The 21,349-nt window shown below is 30.1% G+C and overlaps 1 protein-coding gene across 1 annotated transcript; it reads left to right on the top strand.

Annotated features, from left to right (window-relative positions):
• The first annotated feature begins 1,924 nt into the window (after positions 1-1,924).
• Positions 1,925-20,835, top strand: LOC111697717 (uncharacterized). Its single transcript, XM_023467812.1, has 11 exons — positions 1,925-2,017; positions 4,357-4,426; positions 8,932-8,985; positions 11,049-11,125; positions 11,679-11,822; positions 12,354-12,498; positions 14,438-14,580; positions 15,567-15,620; positions 18,717-18,813; positions 19,762-19,850; positions 20,751-20,835. Exons 1-11 carry the CDS (start codon positions 1,962-1,964, stop codon positions 20,833-20,835), a joined length of 1,014 nt encoding a protein of 337 aa, XP_023323580.1. The 5' UTR covers positions 1,925-1,961.
• Positions 20,836-21,349: the final 514 nt, after the last annotated feature.

Consider the following 21,349-nt stretch of genomic DNA (forward strand, 5'->3'; position numbering starts at 1 on the left):
CCTCCCAGGGGAGAACATGAAACAAATTATAAATGCTCCACATAATAAATTCCCATGTATCTGCGCGCTCCTACATGTTTAAAGTGATATGAATTTATAATTTAGAATTCAGATATACAGAATGGGTTGTTAATCGTTTTTGAAATCTATCGTTAAACGATCGTTTTTTGCTTCAGTGTTCAATTGTTTTTAAAAACGATCGTTTCGTTTTTGGAAAAAAACGATCGTTTTTGGAAAAAAACGATCGTTTTAAAAAACGATCTTCTCGTTTTAAACTTTTATAAAACGAATAACGATCGTTTTTGAAAACGATCAATTTTATGAAAACCGTTTTATATACGATTGTTATTTTTTTTATAAACGATCACTTTTAAAAAACGATCGTTTTTTGAAAAAAAAAATTATTGACAATTATGTTAACGATCGTTAACGAAGAGTCGTCGTTAACGATCGTTAACGAAGGGTCGTTGTAAATGATCGTTAACGAAACGGTTTTTTTAAAAAGTGTCATGCAAATTTATTGAATGTCGTCTTACATGAAGTTAAAGAGTTGTGGGCCGGGGGATCTAAAACTTCTTGATATATTCTTACAAACTACTCAATGATAAGTACAGATTCTCTTCAGGTCCGTTTCCTCTCTTCGTTAACGATCGTGAACGAAGGGTCGTCGTTAACGAAGGGTGGTTCTTAACGATCGTTGACGAATGTTCGTCGTTAAAGATCGTTAACGAAGGGTAGTCGTTAAAGATCACTAACGAAGGGTCGTCGTTAACGATCGTTATCAAAACGACGAGTTTTCAAAAATGATCATTTTTCAAAACGATCGTTTTAAAAACGACCATTCAAAAAAACGAACTTTAAAAAAAAACTATCGTTTTTAAAAACGATCATATCGTTTTTGATTTTTCGTCGTCGTTTTCATAACGAAACAATCATTTCTCAAAAAAATGAAAACGTTAACATCCCTATCATCTATAGATTTATAAAAAGGAAAAAGGTGGATTTTGTGGAAGATGGGGGGGGGGGACAGGATGAAGATTCTGCTTTATCGTGCTTGAGTTCTAAAATGTGATAAATGAAAAAGGATAAATAATTTTAAAATATTTCTACGCTTCGTTGGGTTTTATTGATAAATACTGGCATTAGCATCTTTTTGGTCCAGTAGGTATAAACCAAGTGCATTGTATCTTTTTTTAAAAGAAATTTTAAATAATTTACATACTTGCATACTTGCCTTTTCTACAAAACTATGCTATCAGGACGCATCGCGCCTATTTTCTATTTCAACTTTTAATTTATGCTTAATCTATCAGCAGATTCTCATCGAAAAAAAAAACTATTTTCGTGGATTTACAAAGTTTTTCGTGAAATTTTTAAATTTTACAAAAAAAGTTTGACCATTCATTTACCTTTCAGCTGGTGTCATCCGAGGTCCCACACAAAATTTGGGCCCGGTCGGTTCAGCCTTTTTCACGTTTTTGTACACAAGCATACCTGTTTTGTTCCTTTTTCTTTCGGTTGTTAATTGTTGAGATATTGTCCCTGTAAGCGTAATTTCAAGGTAATCTTCATATAAAGATGACAACGGCCGATTTACAATGGTACCCGCGTCCCTTGAAACTTTTATCTGATCAATAATGTGAAAGATACCGTCGTTAATCTGGCTCAAAAAGTGTTAAATTATGAACTATCCCTTTGCTTCATGTAAGCAAGTCCCTTTTACAGAAAAACGCCCAAAAAACATATCAGTTTTTAAGATAAAAAACTTTGATATATAAATCATAATTGATCAGACAAATCTTTTAAGTGTACCGTTGTTCATCTTTGCATGGAGGGTCAGTAGATTTCAAGCCTTTTTTTTAATTTTTAATCCCTGATTTCAGCTCAATGATGTTTTGTAATATATAATAATATAGCCGAAAAATTAAACGTTAAATTTGTTTAGTTAAAATAATGTGAAAATGTTTTTTGTCTACTTGATGATATTTGGACTTGTCTCTTCCACGTCAGCTTACAGGTAAAAATATTACTGGAGATAAATTCTTTAAAAAGTGATTTGGCTGCGCGCCTAAAAGCTTTTTTTACTTAAATAAACCTCTGTTACCTAATATCAACCATTTTGCAAACATAAGAAACCTATGTAGCTCAATTTTTTACCTATGTAGCTTAATAGAAACCTATGTAGCTTTATAGAAACCTATGAAGCTTAATAGTAACCTATGTAGCTTAGTAGTAACCTATGTAGCTTAATAGTAACCTATACAGCTTAATAGTAACCTATGTAGGTTAATAGTAACCTATGGAGCTTAATAGTAACCTATGCAGCTTAATAGTAACCTATGCAGATTAATGGTAACCTATGTAGCTTAATAGTAACCTATGCAGTTTAATAGTAACCTATGTAGCTAGATAGTAACCTATGTAGCTTAGTAGTAACCTATGTAGCTTAATATAAACCTATGTAGCTTAATAGTAACCTATGTAGCTTAGAAGTTACCTATGTAGCTTAGTAGTGACAATTGAAGCTTAATAGTAACTGATGTAGCTTAGTAGTAACCTATGTAGCTTAATAGTAAACTATGTAACTTAATAGTATCCTATGTAGCTTAATAGTAACCTATGTAGCTTAATAGTAACCTATGTAGCTTATAGTAACCTTTGTAGATTAATAGTAACCTATGTAGCTTAATAGTAACCTATGTAGCTTAATAGTAACATATTTAGCTTAGTAGTAACCTATGTAGCTTAATAGTAACCTATGTAGCTTAATAGTAACCTTTTCCTTCTAAAAGCAACCTTGTGTAAAAGCAACATATATGTTGCCTGCCTACTTTGTTTTATAAACCCTTGTTTTCTAAAAGCAATAAATATTGCACTAATAACAACCTTTGTTGCCTTAAAGCACCATTGGTTACTTGAAAAGCTATCATCTATAGACCAAGTTTTGCCCCAGGGAACAAAAGCTGCCTTTTGTCGACCTATAAGTTGCCTCAAGCGACTTAGTTGCCTCAAGGTGGCCCTTTTTGCCTCACATGAGCCAATTTTTGCCAAAATTGGCGATATGTTGCTTATTATAATACAAATCTATTATTGCCCTAAAGCTACGTATATTGATCGTCATTTATTGTTTAATTTAAAAATAGTTTCTTTTTGAAAAAATTTCAAAAATGTTTAAAAGCGACGTATTTAGCTGCTTTGTTCATCGTAATTTATTGTTTCATTTTAACCCTATTCCTGCTGGGGGGGGGGGTCAATTTGACCCCCCCCCCTGTAGTTTTTTTACATAACTCAAAAAGTATTGGTCTGAGGCTGTTGAAGTTTTCTGACTTTTCCTACATACCCAAAGCCCTGCCTTTAGGCCTAAAACCGGGCTTTAATACTAACTGCCTGAGTCCTCAGGCACACTGCCTGAATGACTGCTTTTTCCTGTAACAAACTAAATCTTTGTTTTTACCAACTTTCACTTGTCGGATTTTGATAAAATTTAGCTTTTTGGAAAGCCTATGACATAAGGAAACAGATTGCAAAAGTTTTGCGAAAAAAAAATTGCAAATTTTTTGCAAACAACCTGTCAAAATAAATTTGCACATTTTTAGTTTTTCTTGATTAAAAATCAGGTTATTTAAAATTTTGCAAATTTTTTTGCATATTTGAAATGGCATGGTCAAGGGCTTTTCAAAAATGTATAATTTTTCACTTTTGGACAACTTTTTTTTTTGCAAACATTTTTACTATATAACTGGATTTTGCGATAAAAAATTCAATTTTTGCAAATTTGCAAATTTGTTTGCAGATTCTTAAAGTAGAGCACAAGAGCTTTCCAATGATGTAAGATTTGTCATATTTGGACATCAAACATGGGATTTAGAGGAGGGGGGGGGGCAAATTGACCCCCCCCCCAGCATATCCTGGTTTTCAAGTACCCCAGCAGGGATAGGGTTAAGAAAGTTTCTTCTTAAAAAATTATAAAAATGTTAAAAGCGATGTTTCTAGTTGCCAAGTTGATCGTATTTCCTATTGTTTTATTTAAAAGGTTTCTTTTTGAAATAATTGCAAATTTTGTCTAAAAGCGATGTATCTAGTTGCTAAGTTTTTTCTTTATTTAATGTTTAATTACAAAAAAACGTTTACAGTTGAAAAAAAATTCAAAAATATTTGAAAGCGACGTATTTACATAGATGCTTAGTTCATTGTTATTTATTGTTTTATTTAAAAAAGTTTGAATTTGAAAAATTTGCCAAAATTTTTAAGCGACGTATCTAACTGCTTAAGTGATCTTTTATTTATTGTTTCAATTAAAAAAAAAACATTAAAAAATTTGCTAAAGTGTTAAATACAAAAGTTTGTTTGTTGCAGGGAGAAGAGACAAACTGAAAATCTTGAATATGTTTTAAATCTTCTTAAACAACGTGGCTTATTGGGGCAGGTAGATTCTTTTATTCTTTTACTCTTCTATTCTATTTATTCTTCTATTCTTCTATTCTTAAAATTATTCTATTCCATTTATTCTTCTATTCTTCTATTCCTCTATTCTTATGTTCTTCTATATTCTTCAATTCTTCTTTATGTATGGTTCTTATTCTTCAATTCTTCTATTCTCCTATTCTTATATTCTTAATTTTAACTATTCTTCTATTTTTTTATTCTTCTATTCTTCTTTTCTTCTATTCTTCTATTCTTCTTTTCTTCTATTCTTCTATTCTTCTATTCTTCTATTATTCTATTATTCTATTATTATATTCTTCTATTCCATCTATTCTTCTATTCCTTTATTTTTTTATTCAATTTATTCTCCTATTTTTCTATTCTTCTGTCTTTCTATTCTTCTATTTTCATATTTTCTATTCTTCTATTTTTCTTTTCTTCTATTCTTCAATTCTTCTATTCTCCTATTCTTCTATCATTCTATTCTTATATTCTTATATTTCATTTATTCTTTTATTCTTCTGTCCTTTTATTCTTCTATTTTTCTATTCTTCTGTCTTTCTATTATTCTATTTTCATATTTTCTATTCTTCTATTTTTCTTTTCTTCTATTCTTCAATTCTTATATTCTCCTATTCTTCTATCATTCTATTCTTATATTCTTATATTCCATTTATTCTTTTATTCTTCTGTCCTTTTATTCTTCTATTTTTCTATTCTTCTGTCTTTCTATTCTTCTATTTTCATATTTTCTATTCTTCTATTTTTCTTTTCTTCTATTCTTCAATTCTTCTATTCTCCTATTCTTCTATTATTCTATTCTTATATTCTTCTATTCCATCTATTCTTTTATTATTCTGTCATTTTTTTCTATTATTTTCATTCATCTATTCTTCTATTCTTCTATCTTTTTATGTCATTCATTCTTCTATTCTTTTATTCGTTTATTCTATTCTTCTATTCTTGTATTCTTTTTTTCTATTCTTCTATCCTTCTTTTCTTCTATTCTTTATTCTTGTATTCTTTTTTTCTATTCTTCTATCCTTCTTTTCTTCTATTCTTCTATTAATCTTTTTTTCTAATCTTTTATTCTTCTTTTCTTCTTTTATTATTTTCTTTTATTCTTCTATTCTGTTATTCTTCTATTCTTCTATTCTTCTTTTCTTCTCTTATTTTTTATCTATTCTTCTATTCTTCAATTCTGTTATTCTTCTATTCTTCTATCCTTCTATTCTTATATTCTTCTATTATTCTTTTTTCTATTCTTCTATTCTTCTGTTCTTCTATTATTCTTTTCTTCTATTATTCTATTCTTCTATTCTTTTATTTTTTCTATTCTTCTATTCTTCTGTTCTTCTATTATTCTTTTCTTCTATTCTCCTATTATTCTTTTTTCTATTCTTCTATTCTTCTATTATTCTATTCTTCTATCTTTTTATGTCATTTCTTCTTCTATTCTTTTATTCGTCTATTCTATTCTTCTATTCTTGTATTCTTTTTTTTCTATTCTTCTATCCTTCTTTTCTTCTATTCTTCTATTATTCTTTTTTCTAATCTTCTATTCTTCTTTTCTTCTTTTATTATTTTCTTTTATTCTTCTATTCTTCTATTCTTCTATTCTTCTATCCTTCTATGCTCCTATTCTTCTTTTCTTCTCTTATTTTTTTAGCTATTCTTTTATTCTTCAATTCTGTTATTCTTCTATTCTTCTATCCTTCTATTCTTCAATTCTTCTATTCTTCTATTATTCTATTATTCTATTATTAAATTCTTCTATTCCATCTATTCTTCTATTCTTTTATTTTTTTATTCAATTTATTCTCCTATTTTTCTATTCTTTTGTCTTTCTATTCTTCTATTTTCATATTTTCTATTCTTCTATTTTTCTTTTCTTCTATTCTTCCATTCTACTATTCTTCTATTATTCTATTCTTATAATCTTCTATTATTCTTTTCTACTATTCTTCTATTATTCTATTCTTCTATTCTTCTATTCTTCTATTATTCTATTCTTCTATTCTTCTATTTTCTTCTATTCTTCTATTCTTCTATTCTTCTATTCTTCTGTTCTTCTATTATTCTATTCTTCTATTCTTCTATTATTCTTTTCCTCTATTCTCCTATTCTTCTATTCTTCTATTCTGTTTTTCTTCTCTTTTTCTTTCCTTTTATTTGTCTTTTCTTTTATCATTCTTTTCTTCTATTCTTCTTTTCTTCTATTCTTCTCTTCTTATATTCTTTTATTCGCCTATTCTTCTATTCTTCTATCCTGTTATTCTTCTCTTTATATCTCCTTCTATTTTTCAATTCTTCTATTCTTCTTTTCTTCTATTCTTCTACTCTTCTAATATTTTATTATTTGACTATTCTCTCTCTTTAATTCAGATTTCTACAGTAGAACTCATAAAACTGTGGAACAGGATATAATTGTTTAAATGATTTATCCAATGTATTTTTTTCAAAATTATATTTCATACTTAATACCGAGACCAATATTTCTAAATGTATATATATTTCTAGAAATTATATTTTACTCCAAAATTAAATATATATATAAGCAAAAGTATATTTTAAATGTATGACATGATAAGAATGGGATTTGAAAAAAGGTTTTGCATTGTCACGTTTGTCGCATCTTCTGGTTTATATTGATGTAAAGATGTTTATGTATATACAGACCAGTGGTTGGTTTTTAAATATCTTATATTTTTCTGTTTATTTCTTTAGTTTTAAAAGCGATATAAGAAACCAATTAATTTCCCAGATATATATATATATTTGTATTCGTGGTGGACAACAGCTTTGCTAATAAATAAACAAGAGATACACAGCAATCGAGCAGTTATTTCACTTAGTAAGTGATTTAAAAGTTTTTTCTTTGTAACAACATCTAATACACTTACTTACTACTGTAACTTTCGTCTTTCTATTCCACAGTTTTATTGGTGCTCACTGTACAATATACTTATTTAAAGCAATCTAATGTACTCGTGTGTATATTTGATTTTGTAAAAAAGCAAAATAGTTAAACCGTTTGAAAAAAGTTGCCTCAAATTTTGATTGCATGTTTTTGGTTCTTAGTTTTATTATAAAATTTTTTATTTAGTAGGTTGATTTTTTCTGAATATTTGAATAATTGAAGAACTGAACCTGGGGTTTATAATTTTTTTTGTTTAGTTTTAAAGGGAGTGTTCGCGAAAAATGTGTTCGATAAGTGTTCGATAAAAAAGCGCTTTTGATCGCTACTAATCTTACTTCTATCTGTTGCGTCTATAAGGAGAAAATTGTTAAAAACGACTCACACCGAAGAACGTAGTGTTCATACAAATTCAGAAAGATGCAACATTAAACTCGGATCGTAAAAATATCTATTTAATTCCCAACAAATCATTCAGATATTACAAACAATAGTCATCGATTATTTTTCGACGCATTCGTAAATAGTTGATATTTCATAATATTTTGTATTTTTCATGATCTGAGAGTTACATTTTTTCCTGTTTCGAGGATTTTTGAAATGAAGACGACATTTTCATATTTTCCAGGAATGTTCGAAAATCCAGCGCCAGCGAAAATTAATTTAAAAAACCAAAATCAAAAATATTATGAAATATTAACTATATATGAATGCGTCGAAAAATAACTGATGACTATTGTTTGTAATATCTGAATAATTTGTTTGGAATTAAATTGATTGGTTTACGATCCGAGTTGAATGTTGCATCTTTCCGAATTTGTATGGGCGCTGCGTTCTTCGGTGTGAGTCGTTTTTAACAATTTTCTCCTTATAGACGCAACAGATAGAAGTAAGATTAGTAGCGATCAAAAGCGCTTTTTTATCGCATTAAGCCTATACCCCCTTTCATTTTTCGCGAACACTCCCTTTAAGCAAAATCTTCTTATACAACATAACAAACATGCTTTGAGAAAAAGTTGGCTCAAGTCCATAAAAATAAGTCTAAGAACATGGTTTACTTTTATTTTAGAACATTGATATTACCAAGGATATACAAATTTGTTAATTCATTAAACCCTATAAAACATATTAAATTACAGTATATTCAACGTAAGATTGACTTTTTATGTTTTTTAATAATAACTCCCCTTGTTGAAAAGGTATTAGGAAGAACAGAAATGTTTTCAGTTTCTAATATGTAATCAAATAAACTTTTTTTTTCTATTGGAGGGAGGCCAAAGTCAAGTGAAGGTATGGGGATCTATGATTAACCCAATCCTATTTTTTGGATAAGTTTTATTGCTGGTTAAATTGTTTCGTATTTAAAACACGAACATGAGATAAATATATGTATATATAATATGAATAATAAAGCAATAATAATGAATCATGAAACATTGTGTTTATGAATAAAAATATGTTATAAAAAGATTGTTGCGTCTTGACTATAAGAAAATAAGTATTCAATATATTATTTGAATTTCTATTATATCGACATTATGTTCCATACTAATATACATATATATTCTACTGTATTTTATGTAATCAAGGTAGACCCTGAACTGCTGACCAAAGCTCAGAATGTTATTCAATCTTCAAAACAGGTTTTTTTTAACTTTTATAAAAAATAATGTGAAAATAAAATGTTCTAATTTGCATAAACGTAATTTAACACGTCGTGACAAAATGGCAATTTTGTAAATATTGTTTGTACAGAAAAATGTGCAAAAACAGCCTCAGATCTACAAAGCGTTATAAAGGAGAGAGTTAACAAAAAGAAATATGAAATTCATAAAATTTTGAACAATTTTTCCGGCGAAGTTTTTCTTTTTTTTCTAAGAATCATCTAATATTTATTCAATGTTGATGTCAAATCTTGAAACTTTTCCTGGGAAACTGAAATATGCTTTTGGAACGACTTATTTCTATGTTAAATGAATTCCTAAAATAAGTACCTGGGGTTAGAGAATTCTTGAATCTAATCTTGATTCAACTGAATTTATAATTTGCTGTTTACATTGCATAAACTAAAGCTGCTTAGCGGATTAGTAGAATATAAAACTAATCAAATCCGTACATTTGCACATGTAACTTAAAAGTGCCGGTTCAATATTATTTTCTTTTTGTTCAACAATTTTAACACTAGTATTATTTGAAATTGAGTCTTCGTAACAAATTCGAATTTTCTAATCCCTAATTCTTTGCTAGCCAATGTCGTAGAGACAATAGATATTTTAAACTATGAATTCTGAGCTGAAAACTTTAGAATGAGATATCCTTAATCCAAATTATTTAATCTGAGTATCCAATGGACACACTTTTGATTTTCTTCTTAAACCGTGCTTTCTTGGAAATAGAAGAGAAAAATCAAAAACCGGTTTTTTTAAATTTAGAGAGTCCCTCCTGTTTCTGTATATAATCTTAAATGGCGCGCAAAATTTCAAATTTATCGGCTTCATATACGCGACTGTGAATGGTTTAATTTTATACACTTTTCAGGATACAAGTACAAGATTGAGTTAGTCTCGATATTAAGAAAAAGAGAGGATTAAGCATTAATCTCAATATCCACCATTCTAAAGTTTTCAGCTCTGTTGAAACAAATAGTCAAAGTTTGAAATATAAAGAATTTACACCTTTTAGATTTCAAAGATATCGGGATTAGAACATTTTAGAGTCTGTGGCAATTACTCCTTCCTTTGAAAATATAAAAATCTAGAAAACTAAAAAGTTTACAAATGTACTGTGAAGGAGCGTGTGCAAAGTTCCTCAATCTCCTAACTTTCAGAACAATATTAGAAAAATATCAGATCTTAGACCCAAAGCATTCAGAAAATATAAACATTTCGTTTGTCGTTTGATATGTAAAATTATAATATATATATATAAATTGTAAATATATAGATATTATATACATATATCGTTCAGTCCTTTCTTATTGATTTGATGGTTCCCATTTAAACATTTGCTTTCTTTGTCATATTTTTAACATATAAAAGACCATTCTTCTGGCCGTATGTAAAGTTTAAACCCCAGAATTAAAGGGACTGTAGGCGTAATTTCAAGTGACCCACCATGTAGGTCAATGCCTGAATTCACAACGGTACCCTTGAACGCGTTGTCTGAAAAAGGATGAACTAATTAGATATCAACGTTTATAATTTTGAAAACTGATTTTTTAAATTGTGGTTTCTGAATTTGTAAGCGCATTTTAACTGCAGCAAAAAAAAAGGGTACCATTGTGAATCGGCATTGTCATCTTTGCATGGAGGGTCACTTGAAATAATTCCTTTCGCTGCGTTCTGCAATAATTTGCAGTACACTGACCGAAGATATTTGCAGTACACTGACCGGAGATATAGTAGCGTATAGTGGAGAGTGGTTTGTAAAGTCTCATCCGTTGTGGATTAACCTGTCTGCATAATGTTTATATTTACAATTTTTCTAAAAACTATTTTCTAACTACCAAATAAAAATTTTAATGATAATTATCTTTTATCAGGATGAGTTTGAGAATGATAATTATCTTGATCAATATGAGTTTGAGAATGATAATTATCTTGTTTAGGATTAGTTTGAGAATGATAATTATCTTGATCAATATGAGTTTGAGAATGATGATTATCTTTATCAGGATGAGTTTGAGAATGATAATTATCTTGTTTAGGATGAGTTTGAGAATGATGAAGATTATGATGAAGAAGAGGAAAAAGAAACACTTAGAAGAGGATTGATTGACAGGAGGAATGAAAAAATCCATCTTGAAAAAAATTTACATAATTTCAATTGACCCTTCATTTATAGAGCGGAATGTCCAATTTACAACAGTTCCCATAAAGTTTAGTTTGAATGAGAATTCCATCATGTTCTCTTCAAAAATTTATTATTTTTAATTATGGCTTCTTTTTACAGTACTTTGATGTTTTCAGTTTCATTAACAACGGAGGAAGCTGTCAAAATTAAGCTCTTTTTTAAGCTAGAAACGCAAAGATATTTTTCATATTGTTGACCGTTAAATGTTTACAGGGTACTGTTGTGAATCAGATCTGTCCCTCTTTAAACGGAAGAGTACTTGAAATCAAAACTACAATATCTTGAATATTGTTTAGAGTAGTCTCTAATTTAAAATATTGTTTCCCTTTTTTATCCTTAAATATCATTTACAAATTGGAAGAAACTGTATCCAGCTCCTGTATTTTAGTAATAAAAAGATCAAGTAAAAAACTTACGCAGAGATTAAATTTTTCAGAAAATTGGAAAACTTTAGCATTTAAGAAAATAATTTTTATTGCTATAGAGAGCTTTTCAGCAACTCCAGAGAAAGGACATTTAGAAGCGGACTTATTGATAGACGTTCACAGTTCAGGAGCAAAGACGATATTCAAGACAACCGCAGAAGTATTTACGAGTCAAGAAATGACCTCTTTAGAAATAGTCTACGGTAAATGTTCTGAGCTATAAAGAGAATATAAATAGTTGCTCACACTTGAAATTTTGGAATGATTTAGAAATACAAAAATTAATTTTATTGTATTTATTCATTTTAATCTAAAATACTGCTTTTTTTTAAACAATTGGTTTCGGCGACAACCATTAGCAAAATAGATTTGTTCTTCCAAAAAAAGTTTTTTTAAGAAATTTTCCTCAAAGTCTAATGAAGATAAAAAAGATTTGAAATTTATTTTTAACTTTGAACATCATCTTAAGTCATATTATTGGCGTTAAACCTTTATCTTTAATAACTATATAATTAATTGTATACTTGCATGCAGGAGGAATAAAACATCCTATTTTTAAAACAACATTTGACATCGTTAAGGAATTGATTAAGCTCGCTTTTCAACAGCAAAATCTTTATCGTTTAATGAAAAGTCGTGTTGAAAGAAAAAGATGAAATGCAAATTTTGATATTTTTATTTACCTTTGTAAAGATTATATTCTCTTTCCATTGAAAAATGAATGAAAATTATAGAATGGATTCTGTTGAGTGTGATGCCCTTAAATCTGAGAATGATTTGCTGAAGAAAAGGCTTGAAACGGCGGAGAGGAGGGGAACCAATAGTATTGAGGATAACAGCCAGCTTTCAGCTTTAAAGGTTTTACAACAACAAATTCAGGTTAATAATGTTTATAGACAATGTTAATGTTCATTCTTTACCTGATTTTCTTTCTTAATGAGCTCTATAATGGAAATTTTGATACTAAAAACGATTTTTCAAATGTTTTCTGACAATATTAACCTAGAAATTACGGAATAAACTACGTCCACGGTTAAGAAGTGAATGACTTCTATTTTAACTGATTTCTAAAAGCAAAAACTTCCAGAAGTCAGATTTGTTGCATGTGATATATCCTTGTATTAATTTCCTTAAATCTAAAAGTGCCTACATTGGATATCAAGATCACGCTTTAAAGATTAGACGATACTTCACATAAAACTTCCGACCTTGAGGTACGTTTTGTTCCAGATAAAACACATAAAAGAAAAAGAAAACATAGCGAAGACGACATTTATCTTCTTTTTGACGTTTGTTGACTGAAATCTCTTTGTCTTCAGTCAAAGATTGTCGTTTGTAAGGTTCGTAAAATCAAAGCCGAAAAAATATTGAATAATGTTGAACAGCTGCAAGAACCACTTATTAAGAAAGAAAAGTTGGAATTTTTTACTATGAAATAATGTGTTTCAATTTTCATTTTCACGTAAAGAAATGACCAACGTTGCAATAGAAAAAATAAGCCAAAAATAAGCAGGGAAGAAATCTGATAAACTTTTGAAATAAGGATCTCTTTAAAGTCTGCCAGCTTAGTGAAAAATATAAATAGGGTTGCAAGTTCAAACTTTACTAATTTCTTTGATTAAAAATATAATGGTTTGTCCAGAATGTAGATGGACATCGTTTTGTGTCAACCAACAACATTTTTCGTGAACTTTAGTGTCGTTCAGAAAAATTTACGAACGACGAACGAGCAAATTGGATCGTTCAGAGAAATGAAAAAAAAACTATTATTTTTATTGAACGATCGTTCTGTTTGAAAACGAATGAAATAAAATTCGTCTATACGACTGAAAAAAAGAAATGTGTTGTAAACAAACGATGAACAAACGAATTGAAAAAAAAAACTGAAACGCGCCCATCTTTTGTCTAAAATAAGCTTTGCAATTTTATCATTTTTGTCGCGTCGGCTGTTTTGCAGAAAAGTTGAACATTTCCGCTGATTTTGTATTGGACTTGGAGAAAACTTTTAAATAGATTAGATATGAGGATAATACCAGGATAACAAAGACTATATAGAGCTTCAAACAACATTTATATTTATATAACTGCACAGAACATTCTGTACATTGTTTTTATATGATTAGATCTAAGAAAGGTTCGTCACTTACCCCCATTTGTTTTCCAAAGGCCAATAGTTGAGACAGAATGATAATAATCGTTACGAACAAATTATTTATTTTGTACATTTAAAATTTCCAAGCTTTGGCAAACTGAATTTTTAACCCGACATTATCTACAGCAAATATCCTTTAACTGTCTAAATTAATAAATCTACAGAAGTAAAGTAAAACAAGTATGTTACAACTTACATCCTCGAATGTGACATAATGCTCTTTGAAACTCCGTTTTGCATTTTGTTCGCTTCAATGCATCTTTAGAAAAATAGATATATCCTTTAATGTATGTACATCTAATACATATAGAAACTTCAAAAAATTATAATCTCTGCATTCATATTTCCAAAAAACAAATTTTGTTAGAAGCAATTTTTGAAAATTCTATTATCCATAAACCTGCCATGGGTCATGTGAGGTCCCACACAAAATTTGGGCCCGATCGGTTCAGCAGTTTTGACAAACAAACAAAAAACACCCAGACAGACAAGCAAAGTATATATAGATAGATGTAATCAATCTTGTTTACATATTTTAAATGTTTCCTTTTCAAACTCATGATATAAGAGAAGGGTTCATAACAAAATGGAAAACAGTAAAAACTTGTAAAAACTATAAAACTATAAACTAAAAAAAAATATTTTCTTAATTTGCTTTTTTTCTAGGGTTCAGAATCACAGATTTCTCATGTCCTGACCCCGAGCCCTGAAAACTCCTTGGGATCTGAAAACCCCTTAAATCTGCTAAAAGTAGAGGGGGGGTTAAAGGTTAGGAATTCTGGCGAAGATTACGAGAAATTACAGCTCAGGAATATTTTTAGTTTTTTAAAATAGTTTTTTTTTTCTCATTCTTAACAAACACAAAAATGATCTTTTACGTCAAGATCAAGAGTTTTGTATTCCTTTAAATTCATATTTTTTTTAATATTTTAAAAAAAAGTTTCCATAATTAGACTTCCAAAAAAATACACTTGCAGCCATAGATAAGGTATGAGCAGAATTTCATGTTTCTGGCGAATTAAACCATTTTGATAACGGCTAGCGTAATATACGAATACATACAGGGTGGCCAAAAAACAGGGCTAGGGATTAGCGTTTTTAAGCCCAAATAATCATTCAGGATGACTCGAAAAAGCGCCCTGTAGTATATAGTTTTTATTTTAAAATGGGTCTTTAAACATTTGCCGTTTGTGACAAGAGTAATTTAGAAAAATATAATAATAGCAAAAAAATGAGTCGTCTTGGGTGGGTATATTGTATACAAATAAGTGGTAGAAGGACGATAAAAATGGATGTGTCTAAACAAAACATCAATATGAATCTAAAAGTGTTCCGCCTTGTCAAATTAAAATTTCCCTTTGAAATGTTCAAACAGTAAATGTGATGTTTGATCTTTTATGAAATAGAAAATATTCTATTCTATTCTATTCTGTTTTAGAAAACTCCATTTTCGACTTTTGTCATTTAATTACTTTCCTAACAAATATTTTTAAACTCAAAGGTCCGAACTTTTTTATTTTTTAACCCCTTCAAAACTGCTCTAATCCGTTTATTTTGCAGTTCATCGGATTAAGTTAAATTATTTCTAAAACTACTGAAGGTTTAACCTATCAGGGACCAACAAAGTATTCTCGTCAAAATATCGTGAAAAAGAACAAAATTTTCAAATTTTCTCTTTTCATCCGAAAAGTTTCGATTAAACCTAAATATCTATATCAATCTAAATACATTAAAATTAGTTTAAATGAATAAAAATATTTGATTGATAAAAAACTTGAATATTATCCGTGTGCAGTAGTTCCCTGGTACCCTTGGAACCAACCATTTCTACATTCTTTGAGACAACAAGGTTAGTTCTTTTTACTTTTAACATTTATATTTGTATTTATAGCTAATTCAGTTTTTAACTAAGAATCGTGACTTAATTTGCGGTAAAATGTAAATAAAAAACACAACTTAAATCGCTCAATAGTTTTAATTTTAATCTCCAGTGTCGGAATTTAATGAATTTAAGCCGCGTCTCAAATCCCTCAAAAGCCCGTTTCAATTGAGCGCCGGCTTAAATCTTGAAATGTTTAATGCAATTTTAAATGGAACCAACCATATTTGAGCCGCGGTTTCAATTTTAACCGTGACCCAAATTCTTTAAATTCGGCCTCAGTCTTGATAATATTTTCTGATCAAGTAATTGAGTTTTTGCAAAAAAAATATGATTTTCTAATCCTTAGATATTTCAAACGACGAATTCTGTGAGATCAAATAATCTAAAATTAAGATATTAAAGGTTTACACTCTAAGGTTGCAAAGATGTAGGGATTTAAAAAAAATGATTTTTTGGCAAAGACTCATTTTATCTAGACGCTGAAAACCTATGGTGGATTATCACTTTATCCATGGGATCAAATTTAAATCTTTTAATTTCAAAGTTTCCAGGGGCGGATCACGCTCTTTGAAAAGGGGGGCCCCCCTCAAACTTCCATGTGTGCTATTTTATGAAATTTTTCTGAAATAATTTTACAGAAGCAAAATTGTATTCTTCTTGGAATTTTTAGGCATAATAATAAAATGCATGTTTTACAAGATTAGGTTTAAAGATTAAAATGTAAAAATTAATGGTATAAGTGAAAATCAAATTTTTTAAAGCAATTTGAAATGGGAAGTAATAAATTCTACGTGAAAACCGGAGTTCAAAAAAAGTTCAAAGAGTTCAAAAATATTAAAAAATCGGGCCAGCTATGATCAAAAAGAGTTTTTTTCTCTAACTTTTTTAGTACTCAAAAATGTGTTTTTATGTTTTAAATCGGTAAATTAGCAATATTTTCATATTCTGTAATTTTATTTAGATTTGGGATATTTTCAAGAATACCCATGTATTGAATATCTGTTTAAAATTTAAATTTTCATTTGTATAATTGTTTTTTATTACTTTTTTATTTTTGTGAACATTTTATTTTTAAAACATAAGAATTCCAAGTACAGAATACAATTTTGATTTAGTAAAATTTTTGAAAAATGTTACAAAATTTAAACAACCCTATTATCGTTTTGATGTCGCTGTAATGCTACTAAAAACTTTAATGTGTTTCAAAGCTTAAATCAAAATAAACTCAATTTTAAAGATAGGAAAGAATCATATTCAATTACTTACCGCGTTGGTTAAAACTTGAAATCTACAGTAAACTTTTAAATTGATCTTTAGAAAAGGGGGGGTTCAAAAGATACTCTTAACCCCCCACCCCTATTTTCCGAAGGGGGAGCTTCGCCCCCTTGACCGGCCTTCTTCCTGTTTCCGCGCCTGAAGTTTACACTGTGTACTAGTGTATTGAGTTTAGTCTCTGAAGTTTTAAGCCAGTTAATTATTATTTCTGCCAATTTTAGAAAGTAAATATTATTATTTTTAAAACTTAAAACTGTTTGCAAACAATGCAAAAATGCAAACAATGTGTTCAACAATTAAAAGCGATTTTTTAGATTAATGAGAATTAGTCTGACAACCTTGATCGGTCAATTGTTTTAGGGTTATCTTTCTGAATCGGACATTTACATCAGTCCCTTTCAGTCCCTGTTAGTCCCTTTTAGTCCCTCTTAAACCCTTTTAGTCCCTCTTAGTACCTCTTAGTCCCTCTTAGTCCCTGTTAGTCCCTGTTAGTCCCTGTTAGTCCCTGTTAGTCCCTCTTAGTCTCTCTTAGTCCCACTTAGTCCCTCTTAATCCCTCTTAGTCCCTCTTAGTCCCTCTTAGTCCCTCTTAGTCCCTCTTAGTCCCTGTTATTCCCTGTTAGTCCCTGTTGGTCCCTGTTAGTCCCTGTTAGTCCCTCTTGGTCCCTCTTAGTCCCTCTTAGTTCCTCTTAGTCCATCTTAGTCCCTCTTAGTCCCTCTCAGTCCCTTTTAGTCCCTGTTAGTCCCTTTTAATCCCTCTTAGACCCTTTTAGTCCCTCTTAGTACCTCTTAGTCCCTCTTAGTCCCTCTTAGTTCTTCTTAGTCCCTCTTAGTCCCTCCTAGTCCCTCTTAGTACCTGTTATTCCCTGTTAGTCCCTGTTGGTCCCTCTTAGTTCCTCTTAGTCCCTCTTAGTCCCTCTTAGTCCCTGTTAATCCCTTTTAGTCCCTCTTAGTCCCTGTTATTCTTTGTTAGTCCCCGTTGGTCCCTCTTAGTTCCTCTTAGTCCCTCTTAGTCCCACTTAATCTCTCTTAATCCCTCTTAGTCCCTCTTACTCCCTCTTAGTCCCTCTTAGTCCCTCTTAGCCCTTCTTAGTCCCTCTTAGTCCCTCTTAGTCCCTGTTATTCCCTGTTAGTCCCTGTTGGTCCCTGATAGTCCCTGTTAGTCCCTCTTAGCCCCTGTTAGTCTCTCTTAGTCCCTCTTAGTCCCTCTTAGTCCCTCTTAGTCCCTCTTAGTCCTTCTTAGTCCCTCTTAGTCCCTCTTAGTCCCTCTTAGTGAGTTTTTAATTTTATCTTGATTATGAAATCAGTCAGTTAACTTTATCTATAAAACTATATCTTGATCTATATCCCTCGTTTTTAATTGTATAAGAAAAAAAGTAGCTCACTATTTATTATAACAACTGTTAAAAGTACCGTATGTTAAAAGTACTCTATGTTAAAAGTACCGTATGCTAAAAGTACTCTATGTTAAAAGTACTCTATGCTAAAATTACTCTATGCCAAAAGTACTCCATGCTAAAAGTACTCTATGTTAAAAGTACTCTATGCTAAAAATTAAAAAAAAATAAGTTTCTAATTTTAACATTTTAAAATCTTTTAGAGTTTCTTGAATACTTAAAAAGTTTTGAACTTCCATTAAAAATTATCTAAATTTAAGAATCTCTTACCTGGAAAATTTGTTAACCCTTTGTTCCCGCAGAAGATGAAAGTTCCCCCCCTCCCTCCTCATTCCAGTTTAGAGGCAAAAACAAATGTTGAAGAATATTTTGACATTTTATTTATTTTTCAGTTTTGAATCCACCATCTTGGAGACAAAGACAACCGAGCTTCCCATTCATTTTCATGGACGCGTAATTGTGAGAAGCATCTACGATACTGAATCAAGGGTAGGAATAAGATACATTTTTATTATGACTAATTTTTTTAGGCCTTGCCTAGAGGCATTGTCAGGCAGATAACCTTGGGTTTCAGGTTTTTGTTACAGAAAGTCTTCTGACTGGTGGAAAAAAGTCACAACATTTTGAGAGACTAATTTTAAAACGAGAGAGGTTGACTCTCCCCCCTCCCAGCCACTCCATGCATTTCGGGTTATCAAGGTCTGACAATTTAAGTGCTTTAAAGATGTTTGATCTTTTTTAATCAAGACCTAAACAACTTTTCCATGATATCATGTTCTGTATACTATGTATTCTACAACCTTGATTTAATAAAACTTTGTCCTGAAGTAAGAATGTGTGTTTTAAATCTTTGGATCAAGCATTGATCTCGATCTTAAGCAGACACGGATGTATTTAATCATTTTTCAATATACAGTGGTGCAGGAAATAGGTTAATTTGGTGAATACAAATTGAATATTGAGATCAAAAGTTCAAGAATAACGATATTCGACACAGCGTTCGGCCTCTTAGCCCATCCTAGCTGAAGCGCTCGGCCCTTAATGCAGCTGACGGCGCCAAGGAGGGCCGCTTCGGAAGTTGTCACTCGGGAAGTCGCCCCTTAGGGAAAATGTCTTTGGGAAGACCAAATCGAATATCCTTTATAAAAAATATATGCTAGCTGGAGACTGTAACCAGTATAATTACTAAAATATGTGCTAGGTGGAGACTGTAACCAGTATAATTACTAAAATATGTGCTAGGTGGAGACTGTAACCAGTATAATTACTATGTGCTAGGTGGAGACTGTAACCAGTATAATTACTAAAATATATGCTAGGTGGAGACTGTAACCAGTATAATTACTAAAATATATGCTAGGTGGAGACTGTAACCAGTATAATTACTAAAATATGTGCTAGGTGGAGACTGTAACCAGTATAATTATTATGTGCTAGGTGGAGACTGTAACCAGTATAATTACTAAAAGTACCGAAATTACCCCAACTCCAACATGGACGACATTTACAATTACACCCACACAAAGGTAATAGAAACTTTGTAATGAAACAAAATTAATTATTATTAAATTAATTAATTAAATTAAACTTTTTGTACCAAGATACTTTAATTACAAAAGTTTTGGAGAATTAATTGTTTGTGAAACGTTACTTTGTTTATAGAAACAAGATGTTTTTTGTAAAAAATGTTTGATGTAATGTTCTTCAGGATTTGATTTGATGATGAGATATTTTAATTATATTTGAAAAAAATTATATAAACTACAGTGATGACAAGAAAACTCTGAAATAGGAAGACGACTTTTATGCTCATGCTTAGATTTTTAATATCTAATATTTTACAGTTGCATTCATACAGCCTATGAAATATTTCAGGGCTATTAATTTACCTTTAATTAAAAATAAAAAGAAGTTTCTTTAGAATTATCAAAAAACGTATGACGGTCTATGAGTTCATATATGTGGGATTCACTGTATATATTTAACACAAAAAGAACAAAATAATTTGATAAAATAGGAAAAGTTTAGGCTTTTTTGTTGCGTATTAAGTCTATCTTGACCGAAAATGTATATTAACATATTATAAATGAATGAACAAAACTTAATTTAATTTGGATCTCTAATTTATATTTGATCTACAGGATGTCCCAAAAAACATGGGAATTCAGTGACGAATTCAATATCGTCTTTGTTATGAATTAGCATTGTAATTTCAAAAGCCATAATATTATTATGCCTGCTAGAGTTTGTTTTATGAAAAGGGTAAAAGACTGTAAATATGTGTCTATAATGTCTCCGCAAGATGAACAGTGAATACGGACAAGTTTACTATATTAAATCAAAGAATTATTTAAAAAGACGATATCGAATTCGTCACTAAATTCCCATGTTTATTGGGACACCCTGTATGTATGCTAATATTTTAGTATTGTGCCAACACCACCTGCGCAGAAAACACAGATTTCGAGGAAATTGATTTTTAAACAAAGACGACATTGTCTATCTTCATAAAAATGTTCCCGCTTCTCTGACATCTGTTGATTTTTCATGCAATTAAAAAAAGGGCCAGAAAAATATGTGTTAAGGAATTTGAGGATTTGTTGACGAGGGTTATAAATAAGTTGTCTTACGTATTGTTTTGCAAATAGAAATCGGGAATTCAATAATTGTAAAATGTGCAGTAATAACCAGAAAGCACTGGAATAGGAAGACGACAATTTAGCAATAATTTATTGTATTTGATGTTGTTACGAACCAAAGAGTTTTACTAGACACTTTTAAATTACTTATTAGGTGAAATGGGTCTATTTACACTGCACAACTGCCGTGTCTCGTGTTCATTGAACTATTTAAAGTCATAACTTGAGTATTAAAGTCGTCTTTCTATTCCAGACTATTATTGTTCTCAGAGGAATCTAAACTCCAAAATACAAATTCAACTTCTTTTAGTCATTATTTTAACCTTACTGGTTGACCAATTCTTAGAAAAGGTGCACACATTTTTGTCTGTAAATTCTAAATCTGA

The sequence above is a fragment of the Eurytemora carolleeae genome, unplaced genomic scaffold, assembly GCF_000591075.1.
Source record: "Eurytemora carolleeae unplaced genomic scaffold, Eaff_2.0 scaffold4, whole genome shotgun sequence".
In the NCBI taxonomy this organism is placed as follows: Eukaryota; Metazoa; Arthropoda; class Copepoda; order Calanoida; family Temoridae; genus Eurytemora; species Eurytemora carolleeae.